The sequence below is a fragment of the Anticarsia gemmatalis genome, chromosome 11, assembly GCF_050436995.1.
Source record: "Anticarsia gemmatalis isolate Benzon Research Colony breed Stoneville strain chromosome 11, ilAntGemm2 primary, whole genome shotgun sequence".
NCBI classification, from domain to species: domain Eukaryota; kingdom Metazoa; phylum Arthropoda; class Insecta; order Lepidoptera; family Erebidae; genus Anticarsia; species Anticarsia gemmatalis.
The window spans coordinates 3,906,943-3,928,916 of record NC_134755.1 but is presented as its reverse complement, the minus strand read 5'-3'; the positions used below and the strand labels follow the sequence as shown (position 1 = coordinate 3,928,916).

General features: G+C 34.2%; 2 protein-coding genes across 2 annotated transcripts in view; one reads left to right on the top strand and one right to left on the bottom strand.

Annotated features, from left to right (window-relative positions):
- The window catches only part of m (zona pellucida domain-containing protein miniature), an 83,338-nt gene extending 73,152 nt beyond the window's left edge, over nt 1-10,186 (top strand). The window contains exons 6-12 of the mRNA XM_076119973.1: nt 925-1,101; nt 1,391-1,513; nt 5,768-5,876; nt 6,529-6,753; nt 7,148-7,349; nt 7,647-7,931; nt 8,097-10,186. Coding sequence (XP_075976088.1) covers nt 925-1,101; nt 1,391-1,513; nt 5,768-5,876; nt 6,529-6,753; nt 7,148-7,349; nt 7,647-7,931; nt 8,097-8,336 — 1,361 coding nt within the window. The 3' untranslated portion in view covers nt 8,337-10,186. The remainder of the gene's footprint in view (nt 1-924; nt 1,102-1,390; nt 1,514-5,767; nt 5,877-6,528; nt 6,754-7,147; nt 7,350-7,646; nt 7,932-8,096) is intronic.
- Nucleotides 10,187-11,385: 1,199 nt separating this feature from the next.
- dy (transmembrane protein dusky) overlaps nt 11,386-21,974 on the bottom strand; it is a 34,462-nt gene continuing 23,873 nt past the window's right edge. Inside the window, exons 3-4 of the mRNA XM_076120147.1 lie at nt 13,662-13,884; nt 11,386-13,581 (exon numbers count right to left, since the gene is read on the bottom strand). Coding sequence (XP_075976262.1) covers nt 12,152-13,581; nt 13,662-13,884 — 1,653 coding nt within the window. The 3' untranslated portion in view covers nt 11,386-12,151. The remainder of the gene's footprint in view (nt 13,582-13,661; nt 13,885-21,974) is intronic.

The window sequence follows — 21,974 nt, the reverse complement described above, 5'->3', positions numbered from 1 at the left end:
CCTAATGGATCGCTGTACTGAAAGGGAGTTAGCTAGAAGTCTTTAGGGGTCAGTTTTGCTTGTGTGACGTCGACCCGCGACCACTGGCTCGATCCGCGTTCTTCGGGCGACTTCCACTTTTTGCGTGAGTACATCCGCGTAGGTACAGCCCTAGCAATAATAAGGATTTAAGAATTAAAGACTTTTGAAACAAAATCTTTAACTTTGATTGTTCATTAATTAGTGTTTACCTAAACACAAGCAGTGGGTCATAAAATTTTATGTGCGTGACACACAGCAAATCTGTAAAACCTAATCATATGTTTGAATAGTTGAAACTATAAATGCAATTAAATATACGATAATAAAATTTAAAGACATCCCATAAAGTTCCCACAATTTTCTCACGTAATAAAATATTTCTAATCATTTGCCTTCATAAACTTAAAGTCAAATACATCGTATAATTTCCTTCATTGGGAATATTTCCGTTTCTGCTACGTATTAAATTCTCGTTAGGGTTAGTTTAATAATTATTATTAATTTACTTTATCTTGTTTTAATTAGTATAATTTTGATTATCGTTTAATTGATTTAAGTTATTAACGACTAACTGTGGAAACATGGTAGTCCAATAAAATCTGCTATAAAAGTCCCTCTTTAATAAATTCTGAAAATCGAATGTACCCATTTAGAAAAGACCACCTATTGTTTTAATATTTAATTTCTTATAAGTAAGAAAAGACATTTTACTTAATAACTTAAACATAAATAAAGCATAAATAAATAAATATTTGTTGTTATTATGTCAAATAAAACAATATCTTCACAATATAAATTGATGCCTAGAGCTCAATTAAAATTTTATCTTTATGTAGCTGAATGTCGATCCACGCAAACGTTATTTTCAATTTTTGTTTTAACTTTTTCTCGTTTTGATTCCAGACCTCCACGGCCAGTTCTATGAGAACACGGTGGTGGTCCAGTACGACAAGGACCTGCTAGAAGTATGGGATGAAGCCAAGAGATTACGTTGTGAATGGTTCAATGACTATGAGAAGACTGCGTCTAAGCCGCCCATGGTGATTGCTGATCTAGATGTTGTGCAGTTGGATTTCAGAGGTGAGGACTTACATTTTGTTATACATTCTTTAAAAATATTGTATAAAATTAATGCCAGACACGTAACAGCTTCATTTTTGATCTGTAATAACACCTCTTGATTGGTTTATTTAAATATTGAGCCAAAAATATTTATTGGTAGTAATTAAGATTTCTAGTATTGAATTAAAAAAAAATTGTAATGACGTAATTTGTACACGGCGTGCAGTGCAAAAGCCTTTAGGTAATTTAAATAAGCATGTGAATTAAAGGTAAATTTTACATACATCATGTTTTGTTATTCTTTTAGGAGACAACGTGGACTGTTGGATGGAGATCCAAGCAGGCAAGGGTCCATGGGCGCCGCCGGTCTCAGGCATCGTCCCTTTAGGTTCCACCCTCACACTTGTCGTCGCCATCAACGATTACCGAGGTAAGATATATTAGGTCTCCTAAACACGAAAATATTCCAATTTTGTAGTGATTTAAAAGCCTCAGCCACTACAAAAATTAAGTTTTAAGTCAGGAACGATGATGTTCCGTCATCTATACTAATATTATAAAGCTGAAGAGTTTGTTTGTTTGTTTGTTTGTTTGAACGCGCTAATCTCAGGAACTACTGGCCCGATTTGAAAAATTCTTTCAGTGTTAGATAGCCCATTTATCGAGGAAGGCTATAGGCTATATATCATCACGCTACGACCAATAGGAGCAGAGTACCAGTGAAAAATGTTACAAAAACGGGACAATGATGACTCTCCTATGTGACGCAAGCGAAGTTGCGCGGGTCAGCTAGTTACAAATATTCCTCTTTCTGACGCCACTTGAATCATGTGCAATAGATAGACTCAGGCCATAATTGATTTATTTTTGTAGTTGAGTCCTAAATAGGACAGGTGTAGTTATTCATGTCACAAAACAAGGTCAAGAAAGCAGTAAGACACCAGGGCAAAAAGAAAGATAAGAACAAGACTTTTTACTGGAATAAGATATCGCTAAAGAAGCTGAACTCTGTTGATATTGTTCGTGAGCGTAAACAATTGTTTTGTCATAGAAATAAGACAAACCCATCGTAAAAGCGAATCTACAATAGGAAGTTTCAATCTATGTCAGTGCTGCAACTGCAATAAAATAGTGACACTTTCATACAAATGGCATTCCCATAGAATGCCGAAAAGAGAACTTTCAATGTCGGAACATAATAGTATCATAATCAAAACATAATTGTACAGTTAGTCGAGCTTAACCCTCATAATTACTACAAAGAAGCCTTCAAAATTGTCCATTGTCTTCCCAAAACACGCGAAAATTATTTCGTATGTGTGTTTCATCAATTTTTTATTGCTTTCATTTCCGTGGAACTTTTTCTCGTTAGTTTTAAACCGTGGGATTTGATTTAGGCTTGTCATTCAAATTTTCTACAAATAAGGTCTTAATAATGACAAATTAAGATGTTTTGTGTCAATTTGAAGCTATGTTTGGTCATTCGCCGACTTTGATGACTCGAATCATTGATTTATGTCGTAATTTCATCGATTTATTTCCTTGATGAGTGTTTTATGTATTTATATGTGCATAAAAACCTATAAAGTGTGTTGTCGAAATAGATTGGGTCGTAAAAAACACGTCTTATTTATTTATTTAGGTTTTTATGAAACAATAATGACCTGTAAGTACTGGATAGATTGGTATTAGAGAACTATTATCTAGTTTACGGTCTATCGAACTGCTTTGAACAGGTTTGGTTTATGTTTAGAGATTTTATAAATGATCTGTTTATACGGTAGTGTGGTATTAGGGTAATCTGAATAGAATGCACCTGTGTGGTCACGACCAAATTGAATAAAAAAACTAAGACATTGTCAAATAGGTTTGATTAGATTAAAAGTAATTGAATATAAGTAATTTCAATTTTATAAGTGCTTTTTATGTAATCAACCCTACTCTTCTTTACTAAAAATGATTTGACAGAAGTAGTTATTAAGTTATTTGATTATGACACCTACAGTCAGTTATCAGAAATTTGAAACTTAGATTCTTAAACCGATGACAAAATTTCATTCTTGTTCATAACTTATAAATATACAAAATAAACTATACCTATATAATACGAAAGATACGATAAGATATAAAGTTTTTTGTACGATCTATAAAGTACGTTTCATCTTTTGTAGGAGGTTTTATGGCACATAAAATCTTATTATACATCATAACCATAACATCAAAGCTGTTAAAATGATTTGACAATATCAGTATGGAACTAACGTGAATTCTTATACGAATAATCTGGTACAACATTTAATAGAATGTATTGAAACGCCCACTTATCTCTTAGATAATATAATGGTTGATATGATTTTATTTTAGAAGTAAATCTCTGGAGATCGTATTTTAGAAGTAAATCTCTGGAGATCGTTTTAAAATTATATTTTAAAATTAAGTTCTATGTGACTTATATACTTATTAGGAATAAAAAATTGTACTCAACTTACTGTTATGTATAAAAATATATAATCTTATCTTAACTGTTCTTAACTAAGATACATGTCTAAGGGGGAATAAGCCTTCGATGCAGTCAAAACTGTAATTAGGAACTCTGTAGACAAAATTGACTGTCAAAAGCCTTGTAGCCATAAACTGTATAACTCAAATACCACTAAGTTGACTAAGTTATCTTTGAAGAACGTCTTTAACAACTCAACACTCAAAGAAAAATTTACGACACATACATTGTACAAAACGAGTTTTCCTTCCACTCACCCATATTTGTACTCAAAAACTAAACTTTACAAAACAAATTTCCGTAATACATATACCGGTGAAACTCGTAAAATCACTAGCAGGGTAATGACAGTGTTTACACGATAACGGTTCAGAGTAATTGTAAAAAGTGAACTGGACAAATATGTACTGTGGAGTTTGCTTAACGGACCCGCGACTATGGGACGAAGAACTCCATGGATCACTTTTAAATGCATATTATTGACGACTGACGGTTGTTATGTGGAACAAGTATTGTTTTAATGCTTTTAGAATCCAAATGCTGCAAACGTAGGGAAATATTTCGGTTAGATACACGATAAATCAGCAAAATTGTTATAATCAACTATTACCTGTATATTTTTACGTCACGTGTCTAAACATAAATTTAATAATATTTGCCGTATTATTAAACATGTGATGAAGAAACAGGACGTTAATCAAATGAATCGCTGAAATAACACTTAAAAAAAATCTATTTTAACATCTCATTAAAAATGTCAAATCCTTTTCAGTTACCAATTTTTGCTGTGATAAAAATATATTAGGTACTACACTAAATTGAGACAAAGTCAATCTAATTCCTAGTAAATTATAATAAATTGACACAATTTGATGAATTTAGCAGAACATACTGTTAATATTAAAACGTAGAGTAAGCGGAAACTTTTCTGGTAAATAGTAAGATATCGTCTTCATTAAAATCAAACAAATAGTGTTCTCAATATCCATTGCAATCATTAATAGCTCTTCCGTGAGTATAATAATGAACAATGGATTACTTCTCAAAAGAAAAACACATTAATTACGTTTCAATTGATTCGAGTTGTTTGCAATCGTGCGTTATGAGTTATCTATTGTCTGAACTAATGGCTTTATTGGGAATTATTTAGAAATTATTAGTGTAATAGACAGGTGAATCGTTTTATCTTTGTAGATTCTGAAACAAAGTGTTAGGTGTTATCTTGACATTGTATCTATACCGAAAGGTAGACAAATGTTTTAAAAATATTATACATCATCGGTCTTTACGTTGCATTTGCTTAAACGTACCTATCGAATTTAATGCACAGCAACTAAGAGGTTCTCAACATTATATTATACGTTTTAAAAGTAAATCAGTAAGAAATTTACAATAGACCATAAAAGAATCTTTGAAATCACTCGTTTTCGACTTACAACTATTTATAACTTTTCGTTAAGTTCGTTGTTTAATGTGGTTTTACTCTAGAAAATACACAGTCGCGTTATCTACAATTTACAAAAAACGGAGATAACATAGAATGATGGAAATTAATACCTGTACCTTACCTTATTTCTTTTCATACCTATTATGAATATAAAACATGTTTTGTTCCCTGTACATTAGTCATATTGAACACTTTCCCAAGACTTGCGTCATAAAATTCTCTTCTAAGGTGTGGTGGCGCGTGCGATGGCTTGACTTTATTCTGTTGACTCGTGGTGTTTGCCCATCCTTTTTGTTAAACGATCTTTGTTTATGTTGGCTGTTTAGTTTCCACTTAAATGCAATAATATTGAGGACCGTGTTTCGTGGTTTATTGTTGAGTTATTTTTGTGCCTGGGAAATGTTTTTGGCTGTCTTTAAGTACTTAACTTAACTTAATGTTTTTTTTTAGTCTGCAATTTTCTTAAGTGAGTTCGAGCAATGCAAAAGAGTATCGAAACTAGAATTAAAATAATTTGTAAGTTGTCTGAAATGGCATGAATGAATACTATCATTTATTAAATATAGTAGGGTTGTGATACATTTTCCTTGCTCGCCATTCGAACCTCTTTATTAAAGCGCAGGAATTCATTCTTAATCTTTTTATAAACATAATACCCAGAAACCAGTACACACATTAAAAAAGATATAAGTTAAAATAAATGAGTAACTTTTAAAAGTATGTATTTGGACTTCCAGGTGAATTCGACATGCGAGTGAAGTCTTGCGCGGCGTCCGACGGCTCCGGGCATGTGATTCAACTGTCAGATGAATATGGATGTGTGTTGCGACCTAAGATGATATCAAGGTAAGATCAATATACAGATAAATTCATTCACTCTACAGAAACGACTATTAATCTCTGAAGACCTAGGGCCTTTTGAATTTAAGTGTACGCACCGCTCCTTTACCGTTTGACACCATACCCTTAAATTGAATAAGGTCTCAAAAACAAGATTCATATTTTCAACACCCATTTCAATATTATAGAGAATCTGAAAAGACTTACAAACAAGGGTCATTGATCTTGAAAATTATGTTAATATATTCAATTAGTATGAATGCCGACGATTTCATATACTTGATTGATTGATTCATAGAAAACATTCAATTAGATAAGGTGCTACTTACTACTTAGCACTGCTTATTTTATTTGGTAACTACATTTTTGGTGTCTTGTGCCAGTTAGTAGAGTAGAGTTAATTTTTAAGAATCGTTGATGAATACAAAGAATATAAAAAACAGCTTTTAAACAATGCCGCCGGGTAACGTATTTCGGCTAAGCCTATTCCCAGTCGAGATCTCTTGAGCGAAAATCCGTGCCATTTACGAACTGTAGTCTTGCAAATTAAAGTCAATCTTGAGATTTCAAATTTCATTCGCTAAGACCATCGGTTGGATTTATTCTTCAGATCAGTTCTACATCAAAAGATCTTAATTCAACGTACTTTTTCTTCCAGGTTCCTAAAAGCCAAAGCAGCCGATGAACGGGCAACAGTCATCACATACGCGTTCTTCCACGCGTTCAAGTTTCCTGATGCGTTGAGCGTTCACATCAGATGTAAGGTGGAGATCTGCAGGCACGGCTGTTTGGACCACTGTCAGCTCGCAGGCGTTACTCCGCAAAGACATGCCGCTTTGGACAGAAAAGACGACAGGACCCATCAAGATCATAATGATATCAAGTAAGTTGCTACAAATTATATTAAGGCAGAGAAATAATACTTTTGGTCAAGTTTACATATACTCGGTTATTTAGACATACTTACTCATCTAATGCTTTTTATTAGGTCGATTTTACTCAATTAATTGATGTTTTCACAATAATTTCTGATATATCTCGGGCCGCTTTATTATACAAAAATATCGCCGTTCTAATCGTTATAACTAACCATTACTAATAAAACTAAAAAAAAAATGTAATGAAGCTATGTTGCATTAGAAAAACTGCATCTTAAATTAATAATGCATACGTACTAACCAGAATTATTTATCTCATACAATAACCCTTCTAAATACTAATGCAGTATGTGATCAAAAAACTTAATTTTACAATCATTCTCCTTATTGTTTTTACAGTGACTCCTCAGCCGAAGACGGTGGTCTATCAGACGAGATCCGTCTCCCTCTCGAGGAGGCATTCGGTGACGAAGTGTCGGGTGATGCAGTACCGGCGCCTGCTCCTCTACCGCAACGAGCGCCTGCACCGGTCATTGAACCCGATACCGATCATATGTCCGCTGTCGAAGAACTGGTCGAAGCTCTTGCTAGGCCTTTCACTGTAAGTACTGCGACATGACTTTTTGAGGATTTGCAGGGAATAAACATAATAATTGGCCATATAATAGTTACTAAGACCAAAAACCTCAGAAAAACACTGACAGTCTGACTGTCATATCTACGGTGTTTTTATTTTTACAAAATTACAAGTAGATTATTTAATCGATTTACTGTAAACTATCAACTTTTAGCTAAAGATAAACTTTATAAAACACTAAATACTTCAATACTTCTAAAAATCTTATAATGAGAATATTTGTTTTCTTTAAAACATTTTTAACTTGACTGTTTCTTCCAGGAACGTCCTACCAACCTAGTAGACCGCGATCGTTTCCCACATGGACCTCGCAATCTTGGCACGAACGTCAAACCAGAACCCTCAGGCGAAGGTATAGTTCCTGCCAAACCTATGGGTCCCGCAGTCGCCGGTCCCAGGTCTTTGCGTAAACGAAGAACTGTGCGTGAAGGAAGATCTGCTGATGTTGGTGTATCTGGCATATACGAAGTGGTATCTGAAGCTGATCTGGCTTTCGGACCTTCGAGAGAACCCGTCACTGTGTTTAGTGGAAGGATTCGGGAGGAGGTAACTATTGAAGATATTTATTTTATCTTTACACCTCTATTCATCGACATTGCTATTTGAATTATGATACTTAGTTGCGGCTTCATTTGGATTCTAATATGACCATGTGTGAATTGCTCAAATGTATTTATTATCTTTACTAAATTCAGAATATGTACTGTTCAGGTTGTCTACGGAATTTGTATGGGCGCAGTTAGTTTTGGTGCTCTCTTCGCATCAGCAGCAGGAGCTGCGGCTGGCGCGGCGTTGGCTGCAGCAGTCATGCTCCAGAAGCTTCGATCACGGATGGCTGTTCAACCACCACCGCCAGTGTCTCCAGCCCCCGCCTCACATTCCCTCGCAGCGTGGATGGCACTCAGGCTCTTAGGATCCCAACCTCACCCACACCACTCCCGGGACGGTTGACCCAATCACATTCAAAATCCTACCGAAGACTGTTCTTAGATGCTAAATATTTCATATGTAGCTCATTTATCACATCTTCTTAACTTTTGTGTATAATATTGAAGAAATAACAATTTCTTCCGATTAGAGTTAGATACCTGATAAAATTTAGAATTTTACCCTTTATTGGTCAGTTGCATCCATTAGATGTTAGACTCGCAGAATACTATATTATAATTGCTTATAATTTATGATAGCTGATAAGTTATGTTTCTAGATCGCCTTGAATAATGGTGCTAGGTCGTGCTACGGACTAAGTCCTAAGAAACCTGATATTTGAATTTTCACTTTTGTGAATATTATAGGTACATAATACCGATAAGTTTTGTACAGATATTTTTCTACGTTTCTATTAACTAACTTATTATCATTGTCGTATTCTTTAGTATCTAGAGGATAAGAATAAACGTCGAGTCATGCCATTAGTATAAGTTTTAGTTAATTCAAATGTTCGCGTGTTTTATTCACTTAGCTCAATTTCATTTCTTTGTGAAATGGTGCACTTAGATTAAAAAATAACATTGATTTCGACATTTTCAGAATCAGTGTTATTTGTTTTATCATATTTAAGTTCTTTAACTTTTGAGGCTTTTAGGCATACTGTTTAGTATGTACCTGCTCAATGTTTACAATTTTATTTATTTAGAGAATGGATTCATATTTTTATACATGTTATAACAGAGACTATTCCAGAAAGATGAAGTGACAAAATATTACAGTTACTGATAGTTGGTTTGCAAACAAATGTTGTAAAATAAATTAAATACGTTTTTAAATTTAAATCATTAATTGAATAATACAATTTTATGGGAAATACAATGCTTTAGTTCTAAATCACCATTCAAATAATTTCATGAGATATTAAAACCATTTTATAAATAAAATATAATAATTATAAATTATAAAAGTTATATAATATAAAATTATAATGTAACGATTGTATATTTAATTATTTAGGATAGTGACATTATCTGTATCATACGAATCTTGAGACACCAATGAGTTCTAAGTAGTAAATTCTTTATTTCATGAGAATTATAACGCATTTATTTAATATGCATTTATATTTAAATTGCTCAATATAATTTGTATCCATCTTTAATCGCTATGACTAGTTAGGTTAAGTTAAGTTTTGTAGCTAGATTGAAATATGGTTTGAGAGATCGACAACGACATTATCTGATGGTGCTAAACTTGCAAATACATTGAATGTTAGGAGTGATATTGACGTATGTATTTGCCTTGACACTCAGCATGATACAGCAAATAAACTTGTGTTACGAGTGCACTTAGATGCAACGCTGCTTACTGATTTATTATCGTAAAGTGCAATAGATACGAATCTTAAAACGTTGGTTTCAGTTAACTATGAAGAAATTGTACAAATAAAATTATGGATTTTGTGCGAATATATATTTTGTTTGTGAACGAAGTGATCGATCTTTCAACCATACTAAAATATGACATGCCACCCAAAAATCTTGCATTTATCATAGAAAAACTATTATTGTATAAGTTAGAGTTTTCATTTGAAAACTGTCTCCCTAAGTGCAATTTTACTTTTTATTAATTAATTAAATGTATTCTATTGTACTCTTTATTCGAGATAATTTATTTTTTCCTGAGGTTGTGGTACTTTTGGTGTATAGTCTTGTGGCACTGTATCTTTTATAAATATGTTCTGGGGAGTATTGTATGTACTTGAAAACAAAATGTTTTAAATTTCTCTGTATGGATGCGGTGACGAAATGTGTTTAACGCGTAAGCACCTGTTAATTTGTTTAATGGATTAAAAATTATGTTGAAACATAGGTTGACTGTTATTTTTTGTACCTTCATATGATCACAGTAGACATAATAGAAAGAAAGACGTTGAAACAACGTGGTATAAGTTCAAGATTCTTAACTGAGATTCGAATTACCATTTTGTAATCATTTAGATTGTTTGCATTTAATCAGTAATCCAAAACTCTGTGTGTAAAAAACTTAATTTTAGGTTCTGTTATTGCCAACTACAATAAAATACTTATATATACAATAACTGGGTAGTTATCTTAGACACCTATCCCACTGCAGGGAAAGGGTCTCCTACGAAACGAAGGAGGGTTTAAGCCTGAGTCTTCTACGCTGGCCAAGTGCGTGCCCTCTCATCATATAAACATAATTATCTATACTAATATAATAAAGCTGGAGAGTTTGTTTGTTTGTTTGTTTGTTTGAACGCGCTAATCTCAGGAACTACTGGTCCGATTTGAAAAATTCTTTCAGTGTTAGGTAGCCCATTTATCGAGGATTTAGGCTATATATCATCACGCTATGACCCATAGGAGCAGAGTACCATTGAAAAATGTTACAAAAACGGGTAAAATTTTGACCTATTCTCTCTTATGTGACGCAAGCGAAGTTGCGCGGGTCAGCTAGTTATTTATACAGTTTGTTTGATATCGATTAATGCAAGCGTTTAGATTTATTCCTTTTGCTATCGATGACTATTAGGTTTATATGTCTAGAATACGGATTAGTCTAAAAAGATTTCTTGCCCAACTAGTTTCAATCGATACCGTTACAAGATATAGACATTTTATGTTATAAATGGCAAATAAGCTATATTTTTCAATAGGAAAATTAGCAGTACAAAGTTTAACATTGTATATATTATGCCACAGTCGATGGTGCACCTTGCACAGTGCAATGAGACGCCTCCAGCTACGTTCTTACAAAAAATACGCAAAATTTATTAAATTGTAGTTCTGAACCTATCTTCTATAATGTGTTGTCATGAGAAGCCGTTTACTAATAATTATTTAAGAAAAGTGTAATGTGAATCATTGGATATTCTCTACTATTTTAGAAATGTTGCTGCTAAACCATTCGTCCCATCATCTTAGAGGCACAGTTCTCATAACGCATGCATTGGATGGAGAAAAGAACCTAGTAAGGTTTCGTATGCTTCAGTTGAAGGTAATATTTTTAAACAAGGAGCTTACAAAAGAAAATAAAACAAATAAAATCTTCACGATAAAAGTTTAATTTTTGAAATTTAGATATTGTTACAAAATTTTATAATCATCAAACATGTAATATGGTACAAATTCGACTTAAATAAAATCAACGTTTTATAAAATTATGTTAAATATGAAACACATTTCCAGTTTAACAAATAATAAACTTTAATAATAATGCAAGGAAAAACAATAAAATAAGAAGAAGAGGTACTCAGGTGGTATAAAAATAAATAAATCGCTATACGTACTCGTAATAATGACTAACGCTTAACTAAAATAAATAATATTAATACTAATGACAAGTTATTTTAAATTACAATCTAGCGGTTCACCTAAATTGATATACCGTATTTATAAATATATTTTCCGTTGCCCCTGCCTCAAACATATATTCAAAGAGAGGTAACAGAAGATTGTACTTATCATATTTTAATACTACAATTTGTGTTTATAATTTGTTCTAACAACATCGTGTAAACAACTAAAGAAAATAAAACAAATCAACTTTCTAGTTGAAAACAACCACAATGGATCAAACTCTGTTGAATTAAATGTCAATTCAACTGTTCAAAATAGGAATCAACACGATTTAACTGAAGTTTTACGGCTTGTTTAACTAAATATTAGTTCAATTAATACTAGGTAAGGGTTTCCAGATTAACTACATTCATTTGAGCACTCAGATAACACGCAAATAAATAAATTGGCATGGTCTATATACTTCAGTCTCATCACACTAATATGTACAAATTATGTTATATATACGCTTTGTTACGAGTAGAAGCGGCTCTTTGAAATTACATGCGCGGTCGGTGGGTGCGGTCGAGCTATCGTCGTCACTGCAGCGGTCTTCTTCTTTAGATTAGTGATCGGTCTTAACTTTAAGAACAGAACTGCTGATACGGCACAAGAACACAATAAAGTGGCAAGAAGAGCACCCAGAGTAGCGGCGAATCCGGGTGTAGTCATACAAACAAGGCCTGGAGTAGGTATCACTTTCGGTGCAGCGCTTTCTTCAGAAGTATCCAGGTTTAAGTCACCAGCAGACACTACACGAATTACTCTGTTCACGCCAACTTCCTTCTCAGGAGAAGTAGCTCTCTTTTGCCTTCTTACTCTCCTTTCATCTCGCCTTGCCTCAATACCAACAGGGTACGAGTCAATCTGAGGGGGCCCGTATTCAGCATGAGGAGCGATCACATTCGGACTTCCATCTGAGCATTGTTCTGGGCATCGGTATCTGCAAATCTGAATAGTACATTGGAAGTGCACTTCCATTGAATCGGGGAACTTGAATGCTTGGAAGTGTGCGTACGAGAGAACACTAGCGCTGGCTCCAAAGTTCTTGATCTTGGTGAATCGTGACATCAATTTCGGTCTCGTTACACAGCCTCGCCTATCGACTAATTGTATAGGAGCGCGCTGACCGTCATGAGCCACACAATCACGAACTAACATGTCGAACTTCGCGTCGTCGTCCTTGATTGCCAAAACCATTGTCATGGTCTGACCAATCTTCACAAGACCAGATACTTCCGAGGCCCATGGTCCTTTTCCGACTTGAATCTGCATCCAGCAGCCAACGTTATCTCCAGCAAAGTCGGCTCGTACAACGTCCAACATGTCAACGGGGAATGGTCTGAAAGTGACTGCCTTTTCATACTGGTCATGCCAAGTACATCTTAGTTTTCGTGCCTGATCCCACACTTCTTGCACTTGTGGGTCGTACTGAATAACGATAACGTTTTCGAAGTAAGTTCCAGCGGCAGCAACATCACCTCTGTATCTTGGGTCTCCGCTGCCTGCAGTACCACAAGCATGGGCTCCAATTTCGAACGAAGCGGAAGTTCTTCCTAGATTAGGAGGCAGGTGCACGCATTGGTGGTTCGAGTAGTGTCCTTTAGAGAATACGATACCGAAGAAAGGTTTGTCGAAGCTGAGGAAAACCCTCATGGCATTTTTCTCGCACTTCACGTCAAGAGAAACAATTTTGGGCATGTCTGGAGCCGGTGCGGGCCAGACATCACCTGCTCCGCTGAACACTTTGTCGCTGGCAGCAGTTTGTGAGTCGGCAGGGGGTGCGGGAGGAGGGGGTGGTCCTCGGAAACCAGGTCCAACATCGTTTTTGTGGTGGTTTACTGGAGGTCCAAGAGCGAAGGGTTTCGAGTGGATCTGATGGTGGTTGGGGATTCTCGGCATACCTGGAAAATGATAGAAATTTTCGGTTAATATCTCGGTTACATGCGATTTTATAATTTTGTAGTAAAGTTTTCTACCGTACCTAAGGGATGATGTGCCTGGTGATGCGGTGGGTTCTGCCTCCTGTTGTGTGGCGGCGGTGCTGGTGGGGGCGGTCCGTTGTATGCGTGGCTCGGAGTGTCTCGTTCCGAAGACTCCATGGCTAGCTGGTCAGCATTAGGCTCGGCGGCGCTGCTGGCGTCAGACCCGGCGCCACCTCCACCGCCGCCGCTTTCGTTCGACGTCTGGTCACTGAGAGTACCACTCTGGAAACGAAAGATCATACCTTTAGCAATATATTAGAAATATGATCAGATTCAAAATGTAGGTGAACTTTTGTGTATCAAATAACACCAGGTGCAAAGTATCGCTTCACAAAGCTGTCATAAACAAAGTAACATGTAACGTAAAACTAGTGAGCAACCTAACCACAGATATGCGGGCGCTTCTCAAATCTCATAACTTATACCGACACGGAAAATATCTTGTTTTCGTTCACTCAGCTTTCACTGCCTCGTAGGCACTATTTTAAATGTTATTTAATACGACACAGTGACCGTTTTGGTCGTATCAAAGGTTATACGACAAGATGTTCGATCGATGTCGTTCAGAATGTAAAATGTAGTTGATATTATAAGGGTTTATCGCAAATCGAATCTGAGATAAAATGTATATTTTAAACAGCTAGCTGTGAAAATAGAAATCATTTATTCTTCTCTGAGTTTCACTTTTCTATCTTATGTTTTTTTTGAATTATAAAGCATGGGAATGTTGAAAAGGCGACCTACTTCGTCTATTACCTTTAAAGTGGTATTGATATCGTCTTCACATAAAAAGAACTTCCCTAATTAAGTGTAGGTACTACGAACTTAGATTACTCATATCAAACTTTTACAATTTCCGGGTTTCGTCCGGCAACATGTGAAAGTTGTCCTATAATTTGGTTCCCGTTTGTCTTAAATCATCGCGCCGCTCCGGTTTTCAAATATTTTCCACACCAACAGGTTTTGGAAATTAGATGAACCGGCTATCCGGTATTTCATGTTAATTGTGACTTTTTAGATTGCTGTTTTTGTCCGAGGTGTGGCTTCTAGTTCAATGGGTCTGTAGGTTGAATATTTTAGCAATATTTATAGATAAGAAAGAAATTTCGGTCTTTTATTTGGTCAAGGTCAGAGTGGCAAGTATTATTTTGCTCATCTTCACTAAAATAAAAAATCTGTGTTCCAAAACTATCATAATAATGTATCGTGCTCTTAGTTAAAACTGTTTTAGCAATACCAATAAAATTGATCATTTGATAACGTTTCGAAACTTGATTTTACTGTTTTCAGTACCGCTTTTATAAGCTCTAACATAATAAACGTGTCCGAATATATTTTTATAATATTGTGTCCTCAATAATGAAAGTATCGAACAGTGTTTGTCGCCACCTATGTACTATCTAACACAGCATTTTATTAGACGGACATCAACAATTTTATAACTCTCATTTGTTTAGCCTCCGGCAATGAAATTAGAAAGTATTGGCCTCTACTAGATACGTTTTTCGATAGAGATTTATTCGAGGGCTTATGGCAAGTGAATCCAGCAATTATATTTGAATGGGATAACTTGGATAAAAGATTGATATGCATTATGTAATCCGAGAGAAAGTTTTTCAAAGATTTTTATCGGGTTATAGATTAAGTACGCACGATATACAATTTATTTACAGAAGATAAAAGTTCGTGTATTAATATTTTGTATAGCTTATTTAAATCCGATATTTACCTCAATACGTCAAAACACTAAAGCGTAATTTCGTTGTATGAAAAGGTACAGCTTGTTTGTCAATTTTCTTTCACAAATAACGTGTTTATACAGTAAATACAAACAATTTATAATAAATATTATGAGAGCTGTAACATAAATTCTCTTTATTGAACTCGTTCACGGGTATTAAGCACCGAATATCGGCAAATTGAATTTAATGTTGATAAATTATTCAAGTGTACGTAAACTGTTTACATTGGACCCGAGTTAACAAGGTTTTTACCTGGAAACTTGGGAGCTTAGAGATGAGAATTGTATTTAGAAACTATTCGTAATTATTTTATTACGTTAAGAGATAAAATGACATGGATTTTATTCAATGCTTTCGTCTATTCATCACTGGCACGCGCCCCTTGTCTTCAGGTCTTCCCAGCAAACTTACTAAGATGACTCATCGTTATGCAGGTCACCTTTTCATAGTAATTATATCACAAACGAATTAATAATTAAGCAAAAAATACTGTAATTGACACTGTTTAACTTTTATTTAAAACGTACTACGACCACATACTAAGCCACTATCATGTAAACCACTTCGAAACTCGTTCAAAGTTTTACACAAATATCCGCAAACATATTAATATTGATGTTTCGTCGCAGGCAAACACATAACCGTATACGCATTGAAACAGCTCGGGTCTCCAAGAAACAGGGACCACGTTAAACCGTAAGCCATTACACCAAAAACATTATGAGCATGTAAATATTTGGGCTTTACGACGAAATAAAACGACCTAAATGCATAAAACATGTGAAAACAATAGCTACCATTGTTTTTCCTCTTGTTTAACTGTTGGCAAACGATATTTGGGAACAATAAACCTCGGACCCATGAACAATTTAGTAATCGTATTAGGATTCAACTTGAAAATCCGATTATTGTAAAATCATTTGCTTTATCTATCAGCTTTCGAAGTGTAGGATTACAAAATTGAAACTCCACCGTTAGATTAAGTTAATCCGAGGATAAATTAGATTTATTGGATTCTACGAAAGGTGAATTTATCTCTCCTTCTCATTCCATGAATATTACACAAGGTTTCCAGAACACTAAATGGTTTACAGTTAAAACGGAAGACTAATTTCATCAAAATATATAAATTTTCTTACTTGCTGATCGGTTTAATAAAACATTGAATAGGTTTCAATATTTTAGTAAACTGATCCGAACCGATCAATCGTATAATAACTCCTGAGGAACAATAACGAATGTCCAATATATTTTTATCTGAAATCGGGCTATTAAGATTTTTTATGAATAAGCATTTAAACAGTTTTGATTTAGGCATTTTTTACGCTTTTTAAACAAAGATCTCTTTCACAATGGACATACAACTGTAGTATATCAGATAATAATATGATCTCTATTAAAGCAGGTAACAACAAAATTACGCTTTACATAAGCTGCCTCACAATACCGAGTAAAACAAAACACGTACAAATTATAAAAGAAATCTTTCAACATTATATGTCGGAAGGCATTGTGATTAAGGCCTAAGGCGCGGCGCGTCGTAGCAAGTGCAGTGTGTCAGCCAGGGCGTTGCTCTCGAACTAATTTTACTTTCATTAGCCGTCTTCGTCCGTCTGTCTAGCTTGGTCTGAGGCCTACTCTCGTTCTTCGAAACGATATTTTGTTAATGCAAACATATATTATACCTAATAGTGAGATGTTTTGTTATTTAATTACAAAATGATAGCAACAAATTTTGGGTTTACAAAATCCTCTTCCAAATTCCTTTTGATACCGAAACATTAAACGAATTACAAAAAAATATTGGACTCAATTTCTAGTCCATCAAATCAAGAATAAAATTTGTTGGTCACTAAATTAAAAATCAAATCAAGACTTCTTTGGTAAAAAATACAAATAATTAAGTAAAGCCCTTTTAGCCTAATAAAATCTAGAGGCTACCAGCCTGCCCATAAGAAGACTGCACTACTACTACACTATTTTAGAAGAAGACTACAAATTGTACTTTTTTGGCAAGTCGAGTACCTTTATCTTTCCAAATTAGGTGTTAAACATTTTAACGTAAAATCAAACACAAAAATGAGCGTTAAATAGTACTGTACAACAAAACTGAGCAGGATTTAGCTGGATGTATGTCGTCGCTGTAGGTCGCTGTGTGACCGCGCGTATGCCGGGAAAGCGGCTTTTACTCTTTCCACGACACCTGTCCATTGTCATAAACCGTCATGAATAACACAGCCTTTATCTAACACGTTTAAATTTTATTTTTAGGGCCATTTACTCTATGACCTTGTAATCGTTTCAACTTTCTTAGGTTTGTTTTTTTATTATGTTTTTCGAAAGCTTTGTTTGGACGAGTTTAGACGTTTATTCGTTGCAATAGCAATTTTATTTTTTATATTAAAGGAGCTTAAAGTGTATGAAATAAGTTTAAATAAATATAATTTGCAGTTGAAATTTATCACCAATCTTAATTTATTTTATACATTTCTTCAATGTTTTATTACATTTCTTCAAAGAGAATTTATAAACCTCATCGGAAGTGAATAAATGGTTTTGAAAAATAGGTCGTAATTCAATAAAAAGTATAGTTTTCTAATTCAGTTTTACAATATTATAAGTGTAGAAAATTATACACTTTGAATCTCAAGTGATCGCTATCTTAACGATCTACGTTGTAAACATTTAAACGATTAAAAGCATGCTTTAACACGGCGTAATATTTATTAGCTATATCTATCTGAAATTCATTAACTAGCAATTTAATTTTTATGAATCTTTTTATTTGTTAATACGCGAAATCGTTTTCTAATTTATTATTCATATACGGCACCCTTACTCGTACATAATAATTTACTATATTATAGTTATAAAGCGTATAACCCAAATTTAATCATCAGAATAAAAACATGCTTGTAACTGTTTATGTCAGAATCAATATATTATTTATATTCAAAACCTCAACTTCTGTATGACACCAGCATTCAATAGTTCATAATTAAATATGAAATGTTAAACGTCAAGCAAACCGAAGTAATGCATAATCTCGTTAATATCTGTATTGTATTGTCTAACAATTTCGTTGAGAGCTTTGTATGTAAGGTTTAGTGTCTGGCGGAGGTATAAAGAATAAAAAAATGTAAGAAAATAAGTAACCCGCAAGCTTTATTAGCTGACAATGGCCTGTTAGATACCGTTTCTTTACTCGAAAATACACAAAACAATAAAATGATTATCCAGCCAAATCGTACATCCAAAGCTACTAAGTTTTCGTACTTAAAACATAGCCGGCAGGGACCAGTTTGATGTAGCCACCTTATTTAAAAGTACACAGAACAATAAATTATATTCGAGATGCATGTGCTTGGTGGGAGAAACTAAGTATTAAAGTCCAGCAGATTCTCCCACCAAGTTACTTCCTCTTGCCCTACACGCGTAACACATACAATGTTTGTTTTAATCGGGTTCAGTTACTTTTCTCAGTAGGGTAAACACGTAAATAGTGGGCACAGACGGAACTACGACGTCCGTCAGTCCAGTGGGTCGACGTGTCCGTATTTGGCAGATCTACCCGATGACCGTATTAGATTCTATCTAGGTTTTCCGATATCTTTGCGTGATTTACTGGTCTCATTTTATTGTGTAGTATTTGATGGATACAGAAATGCTTATTTTGTAAATCGTTTTTTGAGATGGTTTTCATGTCGTTAACTGTTTTGTTTGTTATAATTGTGTTGTATAAAATGATTATAAATATATAGGATTATTATACAGGATTTTAGGACTAGGACGCCAATTTAAAGAACTTAACACTTAAGCAACAATAACTGTTAGATATCCCTCGGTAATTAAATCTTATATCTATAACTATCCTATAATTTATAATAAGTTGCAAAAATCTAAATTAAATCCACCTAAACACTTTAGACTCGAATCTAAGCATAAATAGGTAAACGAAATAAAATCTAAGTCAAATTTTATTCCTAACCGAAAAGATCAGACGCATTACTTCCATAATAAATAGTCAAGTTAACGGCATAAAAAGATGAATGTTCCACATGAATCATTCAAACGAGCGCTGAGTAGAAAATCGTTCACATTTAGCTAAACGATACGAGCAGATTATAGCAATTTTTGTGAAAATAGGAAAGACAAACACTCGATACGGTGATTTCTAGTCGGCGGCTAGTGAAGTCCGTAAACGTTGTCGATTAAATTAATTAACTTTCTATACTAATGTAAGCACTGTGTGTTTACAATATTGTTGGTTTTGTCATATACGTCGATACAACTTTGATTGGTATCGGAAATAGTGGTTATAATGTCTTGTCAGTTGCCTATTTTTTCTCGTTATGTTTGCTGTCTTATTTTAGTAGTAGTTAATTCATAGTCATTCTAGTTCACTATTTCCATGTATGTTCCCTGATTGTGTAGACATCGTGAATCCTGGCAGGCTCATAACTAGTACAGTCAACTTTAAAATGTATCATAATTTTGATGTTTTACTATAAACGTTGGTACGTAAATAACTTCTAATCCTAAAATTATATTTGCAGGCGCACTAACTAAGCTCATATAATACTGCTAAAATAAACTTCAGATGAAATGCTGCTCAAACTATGACATAAAAACAATAGAACAGCTTTATGCCCAGTAATAAACTTAACAAAGTACATACCAAATACTCAAAAATGTTTATATCTTCATAGCGCATAAAACCATGCGTACTTTCAAATAAGCGCTCTGTTTCACCCATTGTACAGTTTACTGTTCGAATTAGTGTGTTGCTCCAATTAATCATAATAATTCACAAACAAAAATATGGTGACCGCTCACGATATATTCCATAATTCCATACTAGTATTATAAATACGTCTGTCTGTAGGTTTGTTATACTTTCTTAATTAACCTTCTGTACCTGGCTCTGGGATTGAGCTGGTTAGAGATCCAGGGTCAAACTTAGAAATCTTATATCTTAATTTGAACATGCAGAGCTGCGCGGGTCAGCTAGTCTTAATATAGTTTGTATTTTTTTCTTATTGTATTTTATTTTATGGTTAGAGGTCAGCCTCATGTCAAAGTTGTTTAAGCCGACGGAATAGCCTGCAACATGGCTCAACGACTATTTATCTAATTAACAGCAACCGGGACAGACAATTTACGTGCCTTTGAAACCACACTAGAGACACTCAAATCAAATCCCATTAAGCGATCACCCATCTAAGCAAAACTATGAACGCCTTAGTTTGTTTAGTAAAAGTCGCTTTTCTTTCGCGGTTTTCATAATGTAGTAGTATGTATATTTTCTATTTTATAATGCATATAGTTTATTTGATGTGTTTACATTGTAAAGTTAAGCACATACGATTTAGCTAACGATATATGTTGACGGTGATGCTTTGCATTTTTTCTATTCAATCGCGCATGACTGTTCATTTTGTTTACGTATCTATCCATCAATAATTACATAGACTTACTAACATAATAGAGACATGACAATAGTCATGCACACCGACAGATTGTTAAGAAATTACTGAACCGATGGTAATGTTACCTAGCTGGCTGATGCTAAAAGCATGATTTCTCAAATTAATTCATGATTTTACTAAATAAATATTACACATACACGTAACAATTAACAAATTACGCGTAAGTTTGTGACGCGTATTTTTTACTCTTTCACGCATTACGGAATGAGTCTTGATAAACCTTAGTAATTCTGTATTTTATGTATAAGAATAACACATTGGCTATAGCAATATAGTCCACTCGGACAGAATCACGGATACGAGATTACGTATCGATTAAGTTATTTAAAACAATTTATGAACCTAAAAAAGTGTATTATCATTACCCGAAGCTTCTACGCGGTCCGATTAACTAATGATACAACCAATCTTCTATGGTCTGTTAATTACGGCTAATCATCGATATAAATTGTATACTATATGATCTGTATGCATTCTTGGATCAACCAAGAGAAACACGGTCAAATTACGGTGAACACTTTTAAAATGCAAAATAGAATATACTTCATTAATTTTTTCATAGACGCTCTATCAGCTGCGCTCACCGATCGGTAAACGATCTGTGAGTATGGAAAACCTTGGCGTGGTCTTCGCATAGATGGGTGACTGCATAGTGGTATTTGAATTGAACGTCTCAGGGGATCGTAAAAAGTCAATTAAAGTAACAGTCAGTTGGCCATGTTAAAGGCTTGACACTTAATCATACGATAATATAAATAATTATAATTTATTGATTTAATTAAATCAATCTTGTATGGCGAGGACTTAAACCACTGACACATAGTGCAACTAGTCTCGAGTCAAGAATCGAGTTTACAACATTTAAATCCACTGTAAAATATTTGTGAATAGCCAAACGCTTTGTTAATTTAACAAACCGTTTCGCTATCGTACCACATCCACAAGAAAATTAATCTTTTGCTAACAATCGTTTTCGTAATGACTATACCAGATGTAGTTGTTAAAGTAAGCAATTTTCAACCAGTATAAACAATAGTAATTAGAGTGAACGGTGCAAAAAATATTCAATACATAATATCAT